At 33.7% G+C, this 17,115-nt stretch overlaps 1 protein-coding gene across 1 annotated transcript in view; it reads right to left on the bottom strand.

Annotated features, from left to right (window-relative positions):
- Ca-alpha1D (Ca[2+]-channel protein alpha[[1]] subunit D) overlaps positions 1 to 17,115 on the bottom strand; it is a 132,995-nt gene that overhangs the window by 56,033 nt on the left and 59,847 nt on the right. The window contains exons 22-28 of the mRNA XM_088264161.1: positions 16,621 to 16,673; positions 14,923 to 15,069; positions 12,615 to 12,729; positions 11,462 to 11,592; positions 9,627 to 9,852; positions 8,847 to 8,948; positions 429 to 617 (exon numbers count right to left, since the gene is read on the bottom strand). Coding sequence (XP_088120287.1) covers positions 429 to 617; positions 8,847 to 8,948; positions 9,627 to 9,852; positions 11,462 to 11,592; positions 12,615 to 12,729; positions 14,923 to 15,069; positions 16,621 to 16,673 — 963 coding nt within the window. The remainder of the gene's footprint in view (positions 1 to 428; positions 618 to 8,846; positions 8,949 to 9,626; positions 9,853 to 11,461; positions 11,593 to 12,614; positions 12,730 to 14,922; positions 15,070 to 16,620; positions 16,674 to 17,115) is intronic.

Below are 17,115 nucleotides of genomic sequence, written 5' to 3'. Positions count from 1 at the left end.
GTCGAGTGAAACATTCTTTTAGGGGCATTTCAAAAATGCCCTGTTTTATTTTTTGACATCTCAACATAGATGAAGAAGAATATTAAATAACATAAGAAGAGTCTGGGTATTAACAGGGCTTACAACCTGTTATTGACTAGTGATCACTTTATACACGTGTAACATTCACTATTCTACCCATGATTGACAACCATACTACTAAAAAATTTTAAACTCCTGTATATATCATAAATCTCATGAGATTGTATGTGTGAGTTTACTGGGGGCACCTATGGTCGGTTTGAGAAAGCTTTTATTTAGCAGAGACCCTTTTTATTTAGATGTTTATATACTGAGAGACACCTGAAAACATGATTTTGTATTTTTATGAATTTAAGAATTGGAACACTGGTAAACATTGAAGAAAAAATGGAATATACTTATGTTACCTGCATACCGATGACAGCGTAGATGAAGAACAGCATCACAATCAGGAGGGCTACGTAAGGAAGAGCCTGGAACGACTTGATGAAGGTCCACAGAAGAGTCCGGATACCTTCACCCTTGGAGAGGAGCTTCACCAACCTCATCACGCGAAAGAGTCGGAAGAAGTTGATAGAGATAATGGAAGAGCCCGGCTGAAATTTCCATATTAGGTTCAAATTGAACGATTAGTTGTTATTTATTGTAACTGCAGACAATTGGTAGAGTTCCATATTGAATTTTTGGGTAATAAGTAAATACCACTGTTTTTTAAAATCCGAATCACACAATGTTTGAAATTTTGGAACAGGTGGATGATTTCATTTGTATAATAATAATAATAATACCCTTATCCGCACCCCAATGGTGCATAGGGCACTGCGTCATATAAACGCAGTGTTATCTTGATCGTTTACACACGAAGGAAAGGTGATCAGCCCTCCGCTTCAGGTACCAGTCCAGGGTAATATTGAATAAATATGACAGTGAAAAAATCACTAATATTTATTTTACCCCCCTTGGGAATCGAACCTGGCACCTCCAGAACGGTAGCCGAGCGTGCTGACCATTACACTACGGAGGCGGACGAGGCGGTCGTTTGTATAAGTGTACATATATTTTTTTTAAAATAAATATTTGTGTTTTTATTATTTACACAAATATTTCAATTTCATACTATTTCTGTGAGCCTAAGCAGCTCATTATTAGAAATAGGTATCAAATTGTGGTAGAGTGGGTTCGAACCGAGAAACTCTGACTTAAGAGTCCGCGACACTAACCACGGGACCACAACCCGAAACAAATCGTCTTGATTAGTATTCTTTGATTTTTGAGCCATCTTGTCCATAAAAAAGATTCTTCTTTAAACTCTCATTCGCACCCAATGGTGCATAGGGCACTGCATCGTATTAACAGAAATATATTATTCTTAATTAGATGAAAGCAAGATTATCAGTCCTACGTCAGTCCAGGGTAATCAATATAAATAAAAATGTGATGTTTGTTTAAAGTCTTAAATCTTCTCAAGTTATTCACTGATTGCTTTGAAATTTTGACACAACATTGTTTTCAAATATATAAATGTATAATATAAAAACCTGTGTTTTTATATACCTGCGACAAGTGGATATATTTTTTAAATTGCAATGTCAGCATCATCTGTTGATCATAACAGTGATACACACAATATCAAACATTGCATAGCATATACCTTGTTTTCATAAAAGTTTACTTACTTATAACCCTTATCCGCACCCAATGGTGCATAGGGCACTGCATCGAATTGACGCAGTGTTATCTTGATCATTACTCACATGAAGGCAAGGTGATCACTCTTGCGCTTCAGGAACCAGTCCAGGGTAATATTAAATAAATATTACGGTGTGAAATCACTAATATTTATTTTCACCCCCCCTGGGAATCGAACCCGGGACCTCCAGCACGGTAGCTAAACACGCTGACCATTACACCATGGAGGCGGACTTGTTCTTGAAAGTTTGAGAGCACATTATTGTAAATTTAACATGCTTTTTATGAAAATAAATTTGTAAATTAAATAAAATATGTCAAATGCCTGCAGATTGGTTCTGTAAGTCCCGTTTCATTCATTCACAATTTTGACACTGTGCCTGGAATCTACTTAATAATTATCATATTAAAATAATACACATCAAACATTTAAAAAGGACAAGAAATGAGCAAATCTACTAACGAAGAAACACAGTTGAAATATGAAAGGATAACATAGAAGATTCACCCTTTCTGAACATCAATTTTTAAAAAATAGGTTATTTTATAAATATGTGAATTAAAAACAAAATTCAGAATCCAATACAGCAATAACATATAAATTCTATTTCATTAATATATTTTTAAATATAACTGTACACTTGGGCTTCGTAAAACACAGTTTTATTTAATAACGGATGTATAAATTGTGCCATATTTTTTGTATACACATGCATTGTAGACGCTTTATATAATACGGATGCAGAAAAATAAATGAATTAACCTTTTAACCGCGTTCACTTTGTTCCTGAGAGACGCCCGTGCGCAGCGGTATTTCGCCGTTTTTTAAATGATTATTTTTATTATGTATTTAGTTAAGAAACGATTTATTTTCCTAAACAAAAACGTTCAATGGGATTCATTGTGCCTTTTTGGTACTCTATAATACACTCGTGTCACATTATTCTTGAAATATCTCGTAATATAAACAAATAAGATCGTAACATAAATAAATCAAAGCACGCATCGTGTGTCACTCTTACCCACTGGCGATGCGTAGCGTCGAGAGTGAGACAGATATAGGGTATGATTATGGCGTGTACTAATTACCGACCGCAAGAAAAATCAGGGATCTGTTCTTTTATTTATCCTTGTGATGTTACAAATTATTAGTCGGATATTTCAACAGATGTCATAAGGCCAAGGATTGACGTATTATTTTATCCAAAGTTCTACACCATGAAAAAATCCCTCCAAGTTGAACTGAGGTTCGAGCAAAGTAAAAACACATACGGTTATGTCAGCCGCGTACGGGGAATGTTTTGTGAAAACACATACGGTTATGCGAGCCGCGTGGATCTGGTTAAATAATATGTTTATGATTAAAAAAACAAAGTACAAAAGCATATAAACTATCTTAGATTTTGTTTTCAGAACGCAAGCCCTAATTTTGTTTGAACTTCAAACCTTGTATAACACGGCTTTTTGTGGAACCATATAACCGTGTTATACGAGGCCCGAGTGTACTTATAAGAAGAAATAATATGTTTTTCATTATATTTTTTTACGATATTGGATTCTGCATTGGTGATCTAATACAATATGTACAGACTTAAAATATAAATAATGGGTTTATTTACAAAGTATGAATAAAAGATTAGTTTTTTAAATCCACGAGAATTTTGATTTCCTGGGTATATGTTCAAATTGTTTATTTAGGGTAAAAACCCCAGCTATTGGCCTGTTTCTATCAAAACATTAATCATATCAATGATATATATTTTTAATGCAATTCATTTCATTCAAACCCTTATCCGCACCCCAATGGTGCATAGGGCACTGCGTCCTATAAACGCAGTATTATCTTGATTGTTAAAACATGGAGGAAAGGTGATCAGCCCTCCGCTTCAGGTACCAGTCCAGGGTAATATTGAATAAATATTAGAGTGAAAAAATCACTTATGTTTATTTGAACCCCCCTGGGAATCGAACCCGGGACCTCCAGAATGATAGCCGAGCGTACTGACCATTACAATACGGAGGCGGATAAATTAATTTTTAATTTAATGCAATTAGTTTTTTTCAATTTATTCAACAGACACTGGATTATTTACCCTACGGAGGATATATCAATATTATAGGTGTGTAAATTTGAGATGAACATTTTTTTATGAAATTTTTTATATGAAAGAAGATCTGAATAAAAAACTCTGGGCATCCCAGGGCTTACGACCTGCCATTTTACTGGCTTAAATATAATGTACATTCTGCTGATTGTTGAAAATTCATATAGCATTGTTTTCTGTGTTTTTATTTGCATTACAATCGTATATGCAGTGCCGGATTAGAAGAGCTCTACTATAGTTCCTATTTAAAAGAATGTTCCTATTTAAATGACATTTGTATGTGAAAGCAGGGCCAAACTAAGAAGAATTCAAAAACACCCAAAAATGATGTTTTTTTTAAAAAAATCCTCGCAAATAAATGGGAGATTTACCATACTTTATCAATAAATCCATTCAGGATGCACTACACACTTAGAAAATATAACATCAAAACTTTCAGCGAGAATTTTGGTCAAGGTTAGTACGATTATAGCATCTATTGGTCACATATAAGGACATTGTCATTGATCTCATTCATTGGTTCGGCAGTTATTTTGTGTTGATATCTATCCATTATACATTTACTTATACTTTGTACCTGCCACTTTATACTAAGAAACCTAATGTGACACGTATTTCAATGTATTGAATATCTTTATAAAACATATCATTCACTCCTTTCAATAACGTCATATAGTAAAAATCGACTATTTTCAGTTATACATGTTTTCGGAATGCCCAGAAAATGTACTATATCCCAGCGAAAGCGGCATATTTTTAACTTAATATATACCCGCTACAGGGCAGAAAGAATTGTTTTTGCATTTTGAGAAAAGGTATTGTTTAAGTATTTTTTTAAATATACTAAATATTTTTCAAATGAAGAAAACACAGTCAGGTTTTACCTAAAAAGATCTGTTGCACGGTAAAAAGTTCAATAGGTGGCTTGATATTTATTTTTTATATATTTTATTATATTTTTTGATATATGACGTTATTGAAAGGAGTGAGCGATTGTGAAATTGTTAAAACTTACATTTGACAATTGTGTCATTGTTTCTTATTAATTTTCAATTACTCTTCTTTGCCACATTACATTTATTAACATACTTTGGATGGTAAAAGTATTTCTACGCTTATGAACGATGCTTAAGGACGGGAAGGGTATTTTTACCTTTTGCGCCGACCTCATTTTAAAGACAGAAAAGAAGGAATTATCCAATGATTTTTTATGAATATTATACCAATCTCTTTGTAAAGGTCTGAATTATATTCATATATAATTATCAAATCCCGTCGCCAGCGGTTCGCAGGCGTAAAAAATACCCATAGAAAATGTGTTAATGTATAGTGTAGTATTTACAAAGTATAATTTATATATATATATATATATATATATATATATATATATATATATATATATATATATATATATATATAAATATATATATCTATATAAACATAAAATACTATCATGAGTGATGATTTGGGCAAAATATAATGATTTCTTTTTTATTCCAGCAGTGTCTTATGGATAAACATAATGTATTTTTGCAAATTACAAAGCTTTTCGACTAAAAAAATAGCTTTTGAATGAGGTTAATATTTACGTTTTGTTTAAATTTGGAAACACGTTTTATAATATATTGAACAAACTTAGAGGTATTTTATTTATTGTTTCGGCATTAACTTTGTGGTAAGACATGTTACAATGATTAAAGAAAACACTTGTTTTTTACCACTTGAGTTTTATTACAGACTACATGTTTCAGAAGTTAAACTTCCAACATTCAGGTCTGTATAATAACTAAAATATAAAATTGTTCTATTAATAAGGAGAGGGGAAAGTAAAGGGAAAGGGTTAGTCAAGGAGCAGAGTTTGAAAACAAAGGAAAAATGGAAAGCAACGGTGAAGAATTTTGAAACAATATATTATTTAATAAATTATTATTAGAATTTAGGTTTTTTTGGAGAAATTTAAAGATTAGAATTAAAGTACATCATAGCGGTCTTGTTAGTAATTATTTTTCGGAATTTGCAAATCACATAATAGATACTAATCACTCATTTCACTCTCATAAATTAAAATTTTTACACCTTGTTCCATATAAAGGCCAAATTATGAATTATCTTGAAAATTTAGAAATCCAAAAAAACCTAAGTTCTAATAATAATTATTAAATAATATATTGATTCAAAATTCTTCACCGTTGCTTTCCATTTTTCCTTTGTTTTCAAACTCTGCTCCTTGACTAACCCTTTCCCTTTACTTTCCCCTCTCCTTATTTATAGAACAATTTTATATTCTATATTTTAGTTATTATACAGACCTGAATGTTGGAAGTTTAACTTCTGAAACATGTAGTCTATAATAAAACTCAAGTGGTAAAAAACAAGTGTTTTCTTTAAACTTAGAGGTGATGTTAATAAAATATTAATTATGAGTAAGAGAACACTTATCACACAAAATAATAACTATATCTTTAGGCATTTTAAGAGCAGCCATTAACAGTTAAAAACAAACATAACCGGTGTTTTGATGCATTCAAACAATACGGACAGTTGAAAGTGAAAAATTATCTGATAGAGTATGGGTGAGAGTTGAAAATTGATGTGTTATGTGTGAGAATGAAGTGTTTGTACTGGAAATCATACCAATTAGGACCAACAAACTTTAAATTTCAATATGAGACTGTAAGACGAGAGATTTGCATTCACTACATTTTGTCTGTTAGTTAGTTTATCATCACCCTATTTACATTGACGGAGAGAATAGAACACCCTGTTTACATTGACGGAGAGAATAGAACACCAAGTTTTTTTTATTCTTGTTTTTTAAAAAGAGAAATCTTTGTGTTTTTATTATTTACACAAATATTTCAATTTCATACTATTTCTGTGAGCCTAAGCGGCTCATTGCTAGAAATATGTATCAAATTGTGGTAGAGTGGGTTCGAACCGCGAAACTCTGACTCAAGAGTCCGCGACACTAACCACGCGACTTACAACCCGACACGTTACACAAAGTTACACTGTCTACGCAAAAATGCTTTGCTTCTTCCACATTCATACATATCCACCGCTTATTCGCAGGTTCTATATTTTTTTAAATGATTTTTTACAGCAATGGCAGCGCCATCTGTTGAACGTAATAGCAACACGCAATAATAAATATTGCTCATGGCGGACAGAGTGCTTCTTGTCAAATTCTGTCATTTTTAATATATTTTATTGCATTGTTGTTTCATAGATTTTTTAATGTTTTCATTGCTTTACAAGATAAAAATATACGTATTAGAAAACTGTGCTTTATATATTATTTCTTTTCCATTTAATCTGATCGAGCCACCATAATACGTAGCCAGGTTCAGCTAGCCAGGTATTACATATGATTGTATAATCAAATAAATATAAATGGTGAATATTTCATTCAAACCCTTATCTGCACTCCAATGGTGCATAGGGCACTGCATTATATAAACGCAGTGTTATCTTGATCGTTAATACACGAAGGAAAAATGATCAATCTTCCGCTTCAGATACCAGTCCAGGGTTATATTGAATTAATATTAGAGTGAAAAAAATCACTTATATTTAATTGACCCCCCCTAGGAATCGAACCCAGGATCTCCAGAACGGTAGCCGAGCGCGCTGACCATTAATTACACTACAAAGGCGGACATGGTGAATATATATATTATATAAAATATTAATTTTTTATTGATTTTTTCAGGGCATCCAAACTCCAGTCTGGTGATGTTCCAGCCACCATTACAGGGGTAACATTATCGGAACATGGGTATACCTAAATACTGAATCCGGGACTGGTTGAAATTCCGGGATTTGCTAAGAACTTTGGGATTGTATCATTTATTTGTGTTTCTTTTGAGAGAATATTATGGATCAGTGTTTGAAGATGAAAGAGATGTGAAAAATAAAAAGTGATTGATCAAAAAATGCATTAGAAAATCATTTTGAAATAAACATCTGGTTTAAAAATTACACCAAAATGTATTTGAATGTAGTTTACAGTCGATTGAAGGAAGTATATAGTATTTTTTACTGCAGGTTCTTAACACATTGTTTGCGGGAAGTGTTCAAATGCGTGTTTTACATACTTTTGGTAGAGATCGAAGGCGCTGATAAGCGTTCTATTTGCTTAGTTTTGATAGAGCGCGAAAGACGCCAAAGAACATTGTACGGATGGGAATTGGGTTCGCGGTTATTTGTGATTAGTATACTGAGGGTCGGGGGGCAGACTGTTGGACTATAATTAGGGTCGAGTTGATGAAAAAACCGCCCATAAAAAGTGACTAAGAACTCATTGGAACATAGAACTAAAATCATACAACTAAGTAACTTCACTGCTAACTTAGAATCAATGAAATGTATAAACTCATGCCTCTAGCAAGATAACGAGTGTTTTGCCTAGAAATTTCACTCATGAATTACATGAAATTATAGTAACTTTAAACATAAAGAGTAAATCCACTCACGAGTAGGCACAGGCTATGAAACTTAAAAAGTTGAAGCCTGAGTAGGGTCATGATGAGCGGTGTTGCATAACCTGTAGCTAGATTTCAGAGTCACTTGGATGTTAAGTAATTAAAAATAAAAATAAAAAACTTCCCAACAACAATGTGTTAACATACAAAAAAAAGAGTGAATATTTCTTTAAATAGCACAGATTACTTAGTAAGTATTGTTTTTGGTCAAAATTTTGGTGTATTTTTTAAAACTGGTCAGATGCCACATGTTTGACTCGCCTATAAATTGATCAGACAAACTTCAAAGGTGGTCTGATTCCGTTGATCAATTGATGACGAGTCAAGCAAGCGGCCTCGGATGTATACAATGCGAGGTGACGAGATGAGGCAGATCAGATGCGATGGAGATGTCACCGAACCGGTCGGAGATGGTTGGTCAACAGTAATAACAGTAAAACGGACAAGTCCCAATCAGACAGAGTGGCTCCACATATCGTGCGTTTGGTTGCTTTTTGTTAGATGCTGCGTTATGGCACTCAACCAATATCTATAATCGTGTACCGACCTTTATGCCTTTGCTTACATTCACTTCCGAATATACGATGTCTATGAAGCTACCCAAGACGATGATGAAGTCAAATACGTTCCAGGCGTCACCAAAGTAGTTCTGAAAACAAGAAATACATATATAACGGGTCGCTTATATATAACAAATTACAAGAAAATAAAATTTGAAATGAATTGAATACCCCCTTAGACACATGGAGAAGATGAATATCCAGCGTGATATTGTTCAGCATAGCGGTAGCTCTTCCTACAGGCATAGCCATCAGCAGGTTGGTCCTATATATAGGAATGTGAAACAATCTATGCCGACGCTGTCTTAGGTAACTATCAGGAAGGTACAGACTGATGCTCCGCATAATTTCAGGATTATCGATCATATCTCTCTGGTCTCAATACTGCGGATTGGTCTGCAGCAACAAATGACATCTCCTTCGCCATTCTAGTCTATTTTCCGAAACCCTCTTCATATCGATCATACCGTGCAACAATTGATAAAAATGCATAATCAAATACACATTTCTTCTAGTCTCTAAATGATTGTAGCTAAATTTCTGGATAAAAGCTCTGGATAATTTCAGGTTTATTCATCATACCGCGTAACAATTGATAAAAATGCGTAATCAAATACACATTCCTTCTAGTCTCTAAACTATTGTAGCCAAGCACACCCTGGAGAAACTTGGTCGGGTAGAGCCAAGGATAATACCCGTACTCCCTCATGATGATTGCCAATCTTTAGTGTTAGGCGCCATAATAAGAAGAACATGTTCCCACTTACTTTGAACCTGAACGCTGCCAACTTGAAAACAAACTCCAGGGCGAAGACCGCTGTGAATATCATGTTGAGGACATCCAAGGCTTCCGTGTAGAGGTCCGGCTGTCGATAGAACTTCATGGCCAGCGTTATGGTGTTTATCATGATCAGTATGAAGATGGTGTACTCAAAGGGCTGTGAAGTCACAAACCACCACACTTTGTACTGTATACGATGCTTCGGAATGTACCTGCAAAATTATACTTTAGTTATGATCTAACTTCGTTTTTTTTGACACCTCAACATAGATGAAGTTTCTCCTCAATAAAAAGCTTTTTTATCTCACAATAGATGTCTCTGTTCGCCTCCGTAGTGTAATGGTCAGCACGCTTGACTACCGTTCTGGAGGTCCCGGGTTCGATTCCCAAGGGGGGTAAAATAAGTATAAGTGATTTTTCACTGTCATATTTATTCAATATTACCCTGGACTGGTACCTGAAGCGGAGGGCTGATCACCTTTCCTTCATGTGTAAACGATCGAGATAACACTGCGTTTATATGACGCAGTGCCCTATGCACCATTGGGGTGCGGATAAGGGTTTTATTATATTATTTATAGATATCTCTAGTGAAATTCTAGTTAATTCAAACAATTGGTTTCGAAATTGATCAATATAATTAGAAGTTCCAAGAATTTGAGTAGTGTGGTTGTCAATCATGGGTAGAATTGGTGAATGTTAAAGTGATCACAGCCTATGATGGTCGTAAGCCCAGTAAAATGCTCAGACTTTCATGTTCTTTTTCATCTATGTTGAGACGTCAAAAAACAATATGAAAAATAACTCTTGATTGGAGATAATCCAGATTTGAGAACAAGTATTTGGACACACTTAAAATATTGTACTTGATCTAACTTCAACAGTTTGGTCAAGATCATTTTGGGTCATGCCTATTAGCCTTTTTTGTTTTCATGACTGTTCTTTTTTTAAATACACTTGGGCCTCGTATAACACGGTTTTATATAACACAGATGTATAAATTGTGGCATATTTTTTGTATACACATGTATTGTTTCAGAAAAATAAATGAATTAACTCTATCCACGCGGCTCGCATAACCGTATGTGTTTTTACAAAACATTCCCCACACGCGGCTGACATAAGCGGTTGTGTTTTCACTTAGGTCCAAGTTTCGAACCTCAGTTCAACTTGGAGGGATTTTTTCATGGTGTGGAACTTTGGATAAAATAATACGTCAATCCTTGGCCTTATGACATCTGTTGAAATATCTGACTAATAATTTGTAACATCACAAGGATAAATAAAAGAACAGATCCCTGATTTTTCTTGCGGTCGGTAATTAGTCCGCGCCATAATCATGCCCTATATCTGTCTCACTCTCGACGCTACGCATCGCCAGTGGGTAAGAGTGACACACGATGCGTGCTTTGATTTATTTATGTTACGATCTAATTTGTTTATATTACGATATATTTCAAGAATAATGTGACACGAGTGTATTATAGAGTACCAAAAAGGCACAATGAATCCCATTGAACGTTTTTGTTTAGGAAAATAAATTGTTTCATAACTGAATACATGATAAAAGTAATCATTTAAAAAACGGCGAAATACAGCCGCGCACGAGCGTCTCTCAGGAACAAAGTTGACGCGGTTAAAAGGTTAAATAATATGTTTGTTATCAAAAAAATAAAGTACATTTTAATATAAAATTTCTTTTTTTTTTTGGAACGCAAACCCTATTTTCATATGAACTTCAAACCTTGTATAATATGGATTTTCGTGGAATCATATAACCGTGTTATACGAGGTCCGAGTGCATTATTATTTTTAAATTACCTTCTGACAGGCTTGGCCTTGAGTGCAAACTCTATGCAGTTCCTTTGGTTCTTATCCAGCTCGCAGTTCTTGTACTCCTGTTCTCCCTCATTCTGAAATGTGACGATAACGAAACCTACGAAGATGTTTACCTGGAAAATTAAATTTTATTTAATTGATTGTAATAACTGCAAATTTTAAATAAAACGTATTCATTTTAATAACTTATTAAATAACGTTGTTAAAAATCACTTTTTCCAGGAGGACTAAAATAAATACACTCAAGTGTCTTTTCGCTGTATTATTTATTTTATTTTACTCTGAAACGCTAAACTGATGTTCTTGTCATATTATAATTAAAAATCAACTTAACATTGCATCAATTTGGTGCAGTGACCTATGCACCACTGGGTGTGGATGAGGGTAAGAATTAAATATTGTCCCAATGGTGCATAGAGGACCGAATCGTATGCACGCCGTGTTTATCTTAATCGTTAATTGCAAGTAGGCAATATGACTAGGTCAGTCCAAGGGATGAAATTAAATAGGTTTTTTTTTCTCAAATCACATATATTTTTAATTACATACAATGATAATAATAATAAAACCTTTATCCGCATCCCAATGGTGCATAGGGCACTGCTTCATATAAACGCAGTGTTATCTTGATCGTTTACACATGAAGGAAAGTTGATCAGCCCTCTGCTTCTGGTACCAGACCAGGGTAATATTGAATAAACATATCAGTGAAAAAATCACTTATATTTATTTGACCCCCTGGGAATCGAACCCGGGATCTCCAGAACGGTAGACGAACGTGCTGACCATTACACTATGGAGGCGGATATAAGCATGTTTATTACATAATGGCGTTATATTTGAGTAATTTGATATGTTCTCCATCAACACAAGAAAGGAATACTAAAATCAGTCAATATTTGAGAAAAAATATTGTTGTTTTTCTACACACCTAATAAGAAGGACCATTTTCGCAAAATAATCCTCAAATATTCTAGAATGAATTTAAGAAAAAATCTCAGCAGTAAAACAGTAAAGCCTTGTTGTTGTATAGCGATTATAAGCAAGGCAAATGAGATCTAAGACTCCAATATGATTTATTTTGTTTAAATTGTCTGATTTGGCAAATTGAACGAGAAAGATTATTGCAGCTTACCATGAAGAAAGCGATGATGATGATGTAGATAATATAATAGGCAGCTACTATTGGACGGAAGTTGTGTATTGGACCATAATCTTCATCATTTGAGTCTATGGAAACGTGGAGCAGGCTGGAAAATACAAAACAAAGATAACATCAACGGAGCATCAACAACAATTATGGAGCAAAGGCAAAATAAAGGAATGGGTAAACGATCAAGAATTAATATTGTATTTTTTTTTTTATTTTTATTCTCTTAACCCTTAACCTTAAAATTGGCTTGAAAAATGCAAATTTTGCATAAAAAATTAAGTATTCTATTAAAATCCTTTTATTTCCTTTAATTTGTTTACTTTATTGGTCCATGGCTTGTAAAAAACATGGACTATAGTCGATTTACGCGTCCAAAGGGTTAAGATGGCCTGGTGGGTCTGTGATATTTTACTTATTTATATTAGATTTATATTATCCACTGACACTTCGTGATGGAATTGCATTTTTAATATATTATTAGATTAAAACCAATATTTTTAGCTTTTCCACTTTATTTTTATTTGACCAGCGACTGGGTTTCGTCGTTACCGACATCATCAGACTGGTCAGACCAGTCTGATGATGTCGGTAACGACGAAACCCGGTCGCTGGTCAAATAAAAATAAAGTGGAAAAGCTAAAAATATTGCTTTTAATCTAATAACTTATTTATATATTTATATTTTGTATATTAACCGTTTGACCGCTATGCGGCGCTATCGCGTTTCGATATTTCGTCTCTAAAACAGCTACGCAGCGCGGTCGCGCTGTCATTTTAGTGCGAGTTTGTCGGTCCGCGTGGGAGGTCGTTTCTTGCCGCCCGTGTGTTTTTAAAATAAAAGTGTACTTTCTCAAGCCTAAAAAGTACTATACATCAGTTTTTATTTTAAAAAGATTTTTTTTTATAACTTTTTTTACGTATGAAAAAACGTAACCATGTCGAGTGATGACAATATTTCGGACACTGAATTGAGTTCTAATTTCACATCAGAGGATGAATCTTTGGACACGATTGGTGTAAGTTATGATGACGATAGTGTAGTAGGCCATAGAAGAAAAAGATTAAGAGTGGAAAGTGAATCCTCAGAATCGTCTTCTTCTTCTTCAGAAACGGAAGATCTAACATTCACACCCATTCCACCAACAAAAACATTTTCTAAGGCGACAGATGATTTTCAACATTTTTGAAGGATGGTGTTGAATGGCTATATCCTATACAAATCTAACACCACAGAAAAAAATGTCCCGGCTGCAATTCACATCCGCTATTATTGGACAAATCGAAGAAGAATGGATGACCTTCAGAAATATGGAAAATAAAGCATCAACTTCAAGCCCAAAATTTGCTTTGGAAAAGCTGCCTGGACGCAATTTATGGCAGTATGCGGTCTGCAGTAATAGGAGGACTAGAATAAAACGTTCCAACCTTATCTGTTGTCGTTGCAAGAAGGGGCTACATAGATTTTGCGCAGGAAAACATAAATGTGAAACATTAAAAAAAAAATATTTAGCTTTCCATTTTTTTTATTACATACTACTTATATCTCTTTTAATTGCCTTCAACAGTTTTTTGCATTAATTCTTTATCTACAAAATGTTAAAAGTTATATGTGAATCGATGTAATATTGGAGAAGTTATAAAGTTTTTAGTAGATATATATTTTTTATTTTTTAATTACCCAAATTTTCTATAGCAGTTTTAGAATGTATTAGAATTTTGATAGATAGCTGCCAAACGGTTAAAAACATAGATAACTTTTTTCAAATATTTGTATTTATAAATATTTGTATATACATATCGATCACTCCTTTCAACAACGTCAAATATCAAAAATTGTCAATTTTCAGTTGTGCATATTTTGGAATGCCCAGAAAATGAACTATATCTCAGCAAACGTGGCATATTTTTAACTTAATATTTACCCACTACAGGGCAAAACGTGTTGTTTTTGCATTTTGAAAAAAAGGTATTGTTTAATTATTTTTTTTAAATATACTAAATATTTTTCAAAGGGAGAAAAAAACCTTCAGGTTTTACCTAAAAAGATCTGTTGCACAGTAAAAAGGTCAAAAAGTGGCTTGGTATTTATTTTTGATACATTTCATTACATTCTTAAACTTTAAAAATGATCTTCTGAAAATTCAAGTTTTTTTTATTTATGACGTTGTTGAAAGGAATGAGCGATATGTGATGTACAAATATATTTTTTTAACAAATATATAAAATAAAAATAAAAAATTAAATTTCATTTTAGGTGAAATATTATAATGTTTTTTAAAAATCTACTTACTTTGGCCACCCTTCAAACGTAGATACTGTGAAGAGCGTCAACATTCCTTTTAAGACATTGTCAAAGTGGAATCTGTTAATCTCCCATTCTCTGTCTTTCATCGAAGGTTTTGTAATGTCGCCATTTTCAAAAACAAGGAAGGTACCCCTACAATTTGAAAGCATTAAATTAAATTAAATACTTAATCGCTAATTGTCAGCCGGATAAAACAAACAAGAATAGCATTCAATAAGAAACCCAAAACTTTTAAATATAATAATACAGGTTGGCATAATATTAATAACCCTATCAGAAGTTGTTATAATTTTTGCAAATGGCGTCGTGCATTTTTGCAAACCCTTATCCGCACCACAATGTTGCATAGGGCACTGCATTATATATACACAGAGTTATCTTGATCGTTAACACGAAGGAAAGGTGATCAGCCCTCCGCTTCAGGTACCAGTCCAGGGTAATATTGAATAAATATTAGAGTGAAAAAATCATATATTTATTTGACCCCTCCTGGGAATCGAACCCGGGACCTCCAGAACGGTAGCCGAGCGTGCTGACAATTACACTACGGTGGCAAACAAATAATATCTAATTTAATTTCAAACAGCTGTATACTTCAGTATCAGTATATCAGTATGACTAGTATGTTTTGGTGAGTTGGAAGATATTGCTTGTTGGACAAAAGCCTGCCAATGAACACATCGTGGGTATACTGGCAAAGAAAGTTAACTTTAAAATCCCTGCTTGAATAATCCCTGTCATTTAAAGCTCTTAGTCTGAATAAAATACCCGCTATTAAACTTAAAGTTGAATTTACTTTTAAAACCAGATAAATATGATATTTCAAACTACTTAAGTGTATTTTGCCAGTTTATAAAACATTGAAAACTTTGAAATTTGGATCATCAAACGTTACTGGTCCAATGTCGAATCTCATTCGACATTGATTTTTTCCTCTTTGGTCCCGTGTCGGATGTTATTCGACACTTTTCATCATTAGTAGGTATTATTTATTTAAATTCCGAGCTTACATTTTTGTCACTCGTATCTATTACAACAGTATGTGGAGCAGAGGACAAAATATTTTTATCCAATTGGAATGTTCTGTCTGTCTTTGAATGAACTGTCTACCTAGATTTTTATTTAATTTTGGGGGACTGGAAAGGGTTAAGTCAGAAGTGCATATTTTCGAGTTTTTTGCCCACGATATAATCTGTATAAGTTTAAAATAAAAATAATTTAGTTCAAAGATCACGCCAACCACGTTATTCAAGTAAGAGCCACCTTTAAAAGAAAATATTGAAAACTTCTCCTTCTAATTATTACCCACACCAAATGATGTAAAGGGCACTGCGTCACATTAATATGAGAAATACACCTAGGATTGGGGGTGGATGCAGGTTGAGAGAAAGTATAGTAAATACAAATGTATTTCAAACCCTTATCCGCACCCCAATGGTGCATAGGGCACTGCATCATATAAACGCAGTGTTATCTCGATCGTTAACACATGAAGGAAAGGTGATCAACCCTCCGCTTCCGGTACCAGTCCAAGGTAATATTAAATAATTATAAGAATGAAAAAATCACTTATATTTATTTGAACCCCCTGGGAATCGAACCCGGGACCTCCAGTTCGGTAGCCGAGCGTATAGTAGTATATAGATGTATGGTAGTCTGTTAATTAACAAAAAGTGCACTCACTTGCATTCTTGCTTTGTCATTTTCGATCCATCACTGCATGAGAAAAATTTCCCCTAAAATTGTAAATAAAAATTAAAAAATTGTTGTGATTTGTACCAAATTGACTACTGAATATATAATAATGGTTAAAAAAGGTAGATTTTTCAATAGCTCTTCATTTTAATTTATGAATGCACTAGTGTAACATGATACCAGACACATACGCTTATCACATGATAGCCAGATACAAAGGCCTATCACATAATAGCCAAACACATGATAACCGAACACATAAGCCTATTACATGATAGCCAGAGACATTTGCCTATCGCAAGATTTCCGGACACAGGGCCTATCACATGGTAGTCAGACACATGCCAATCGCATGATAGCCAGACACATGAGCCTCTCACATGATAGCTAGACATCTTTGCTGTTATCTTATCGAGGCAACAAAATTATTATTCAATCATTTGTACATCAACATTTCCAAAGTTGATTTTTATTATTTTTCTT

This window comes from Brachycentrus maculatus, unplaced genomic scaffold, assembly GCF_059751285.1.
Source record: "Brachycentrus maculatus isolate JH-2025_06_01 unplaced genomic scaffold, ASM5975128v1 h1tg000216l, whole genome shotgun sequence".
Classification (NCBI taxonomy): domain Eukaryota; kingdom Metazoa; phylum Arthropoda; class Insecta; order Trichoptera; family Brachycentridae; genus Brachycentrus; species Brachycentrus maculatus.
Note: the sequence above shows the minus strand (reverse complement) of the source record. Positions and strands in the feature narration are given on the sequence as shown.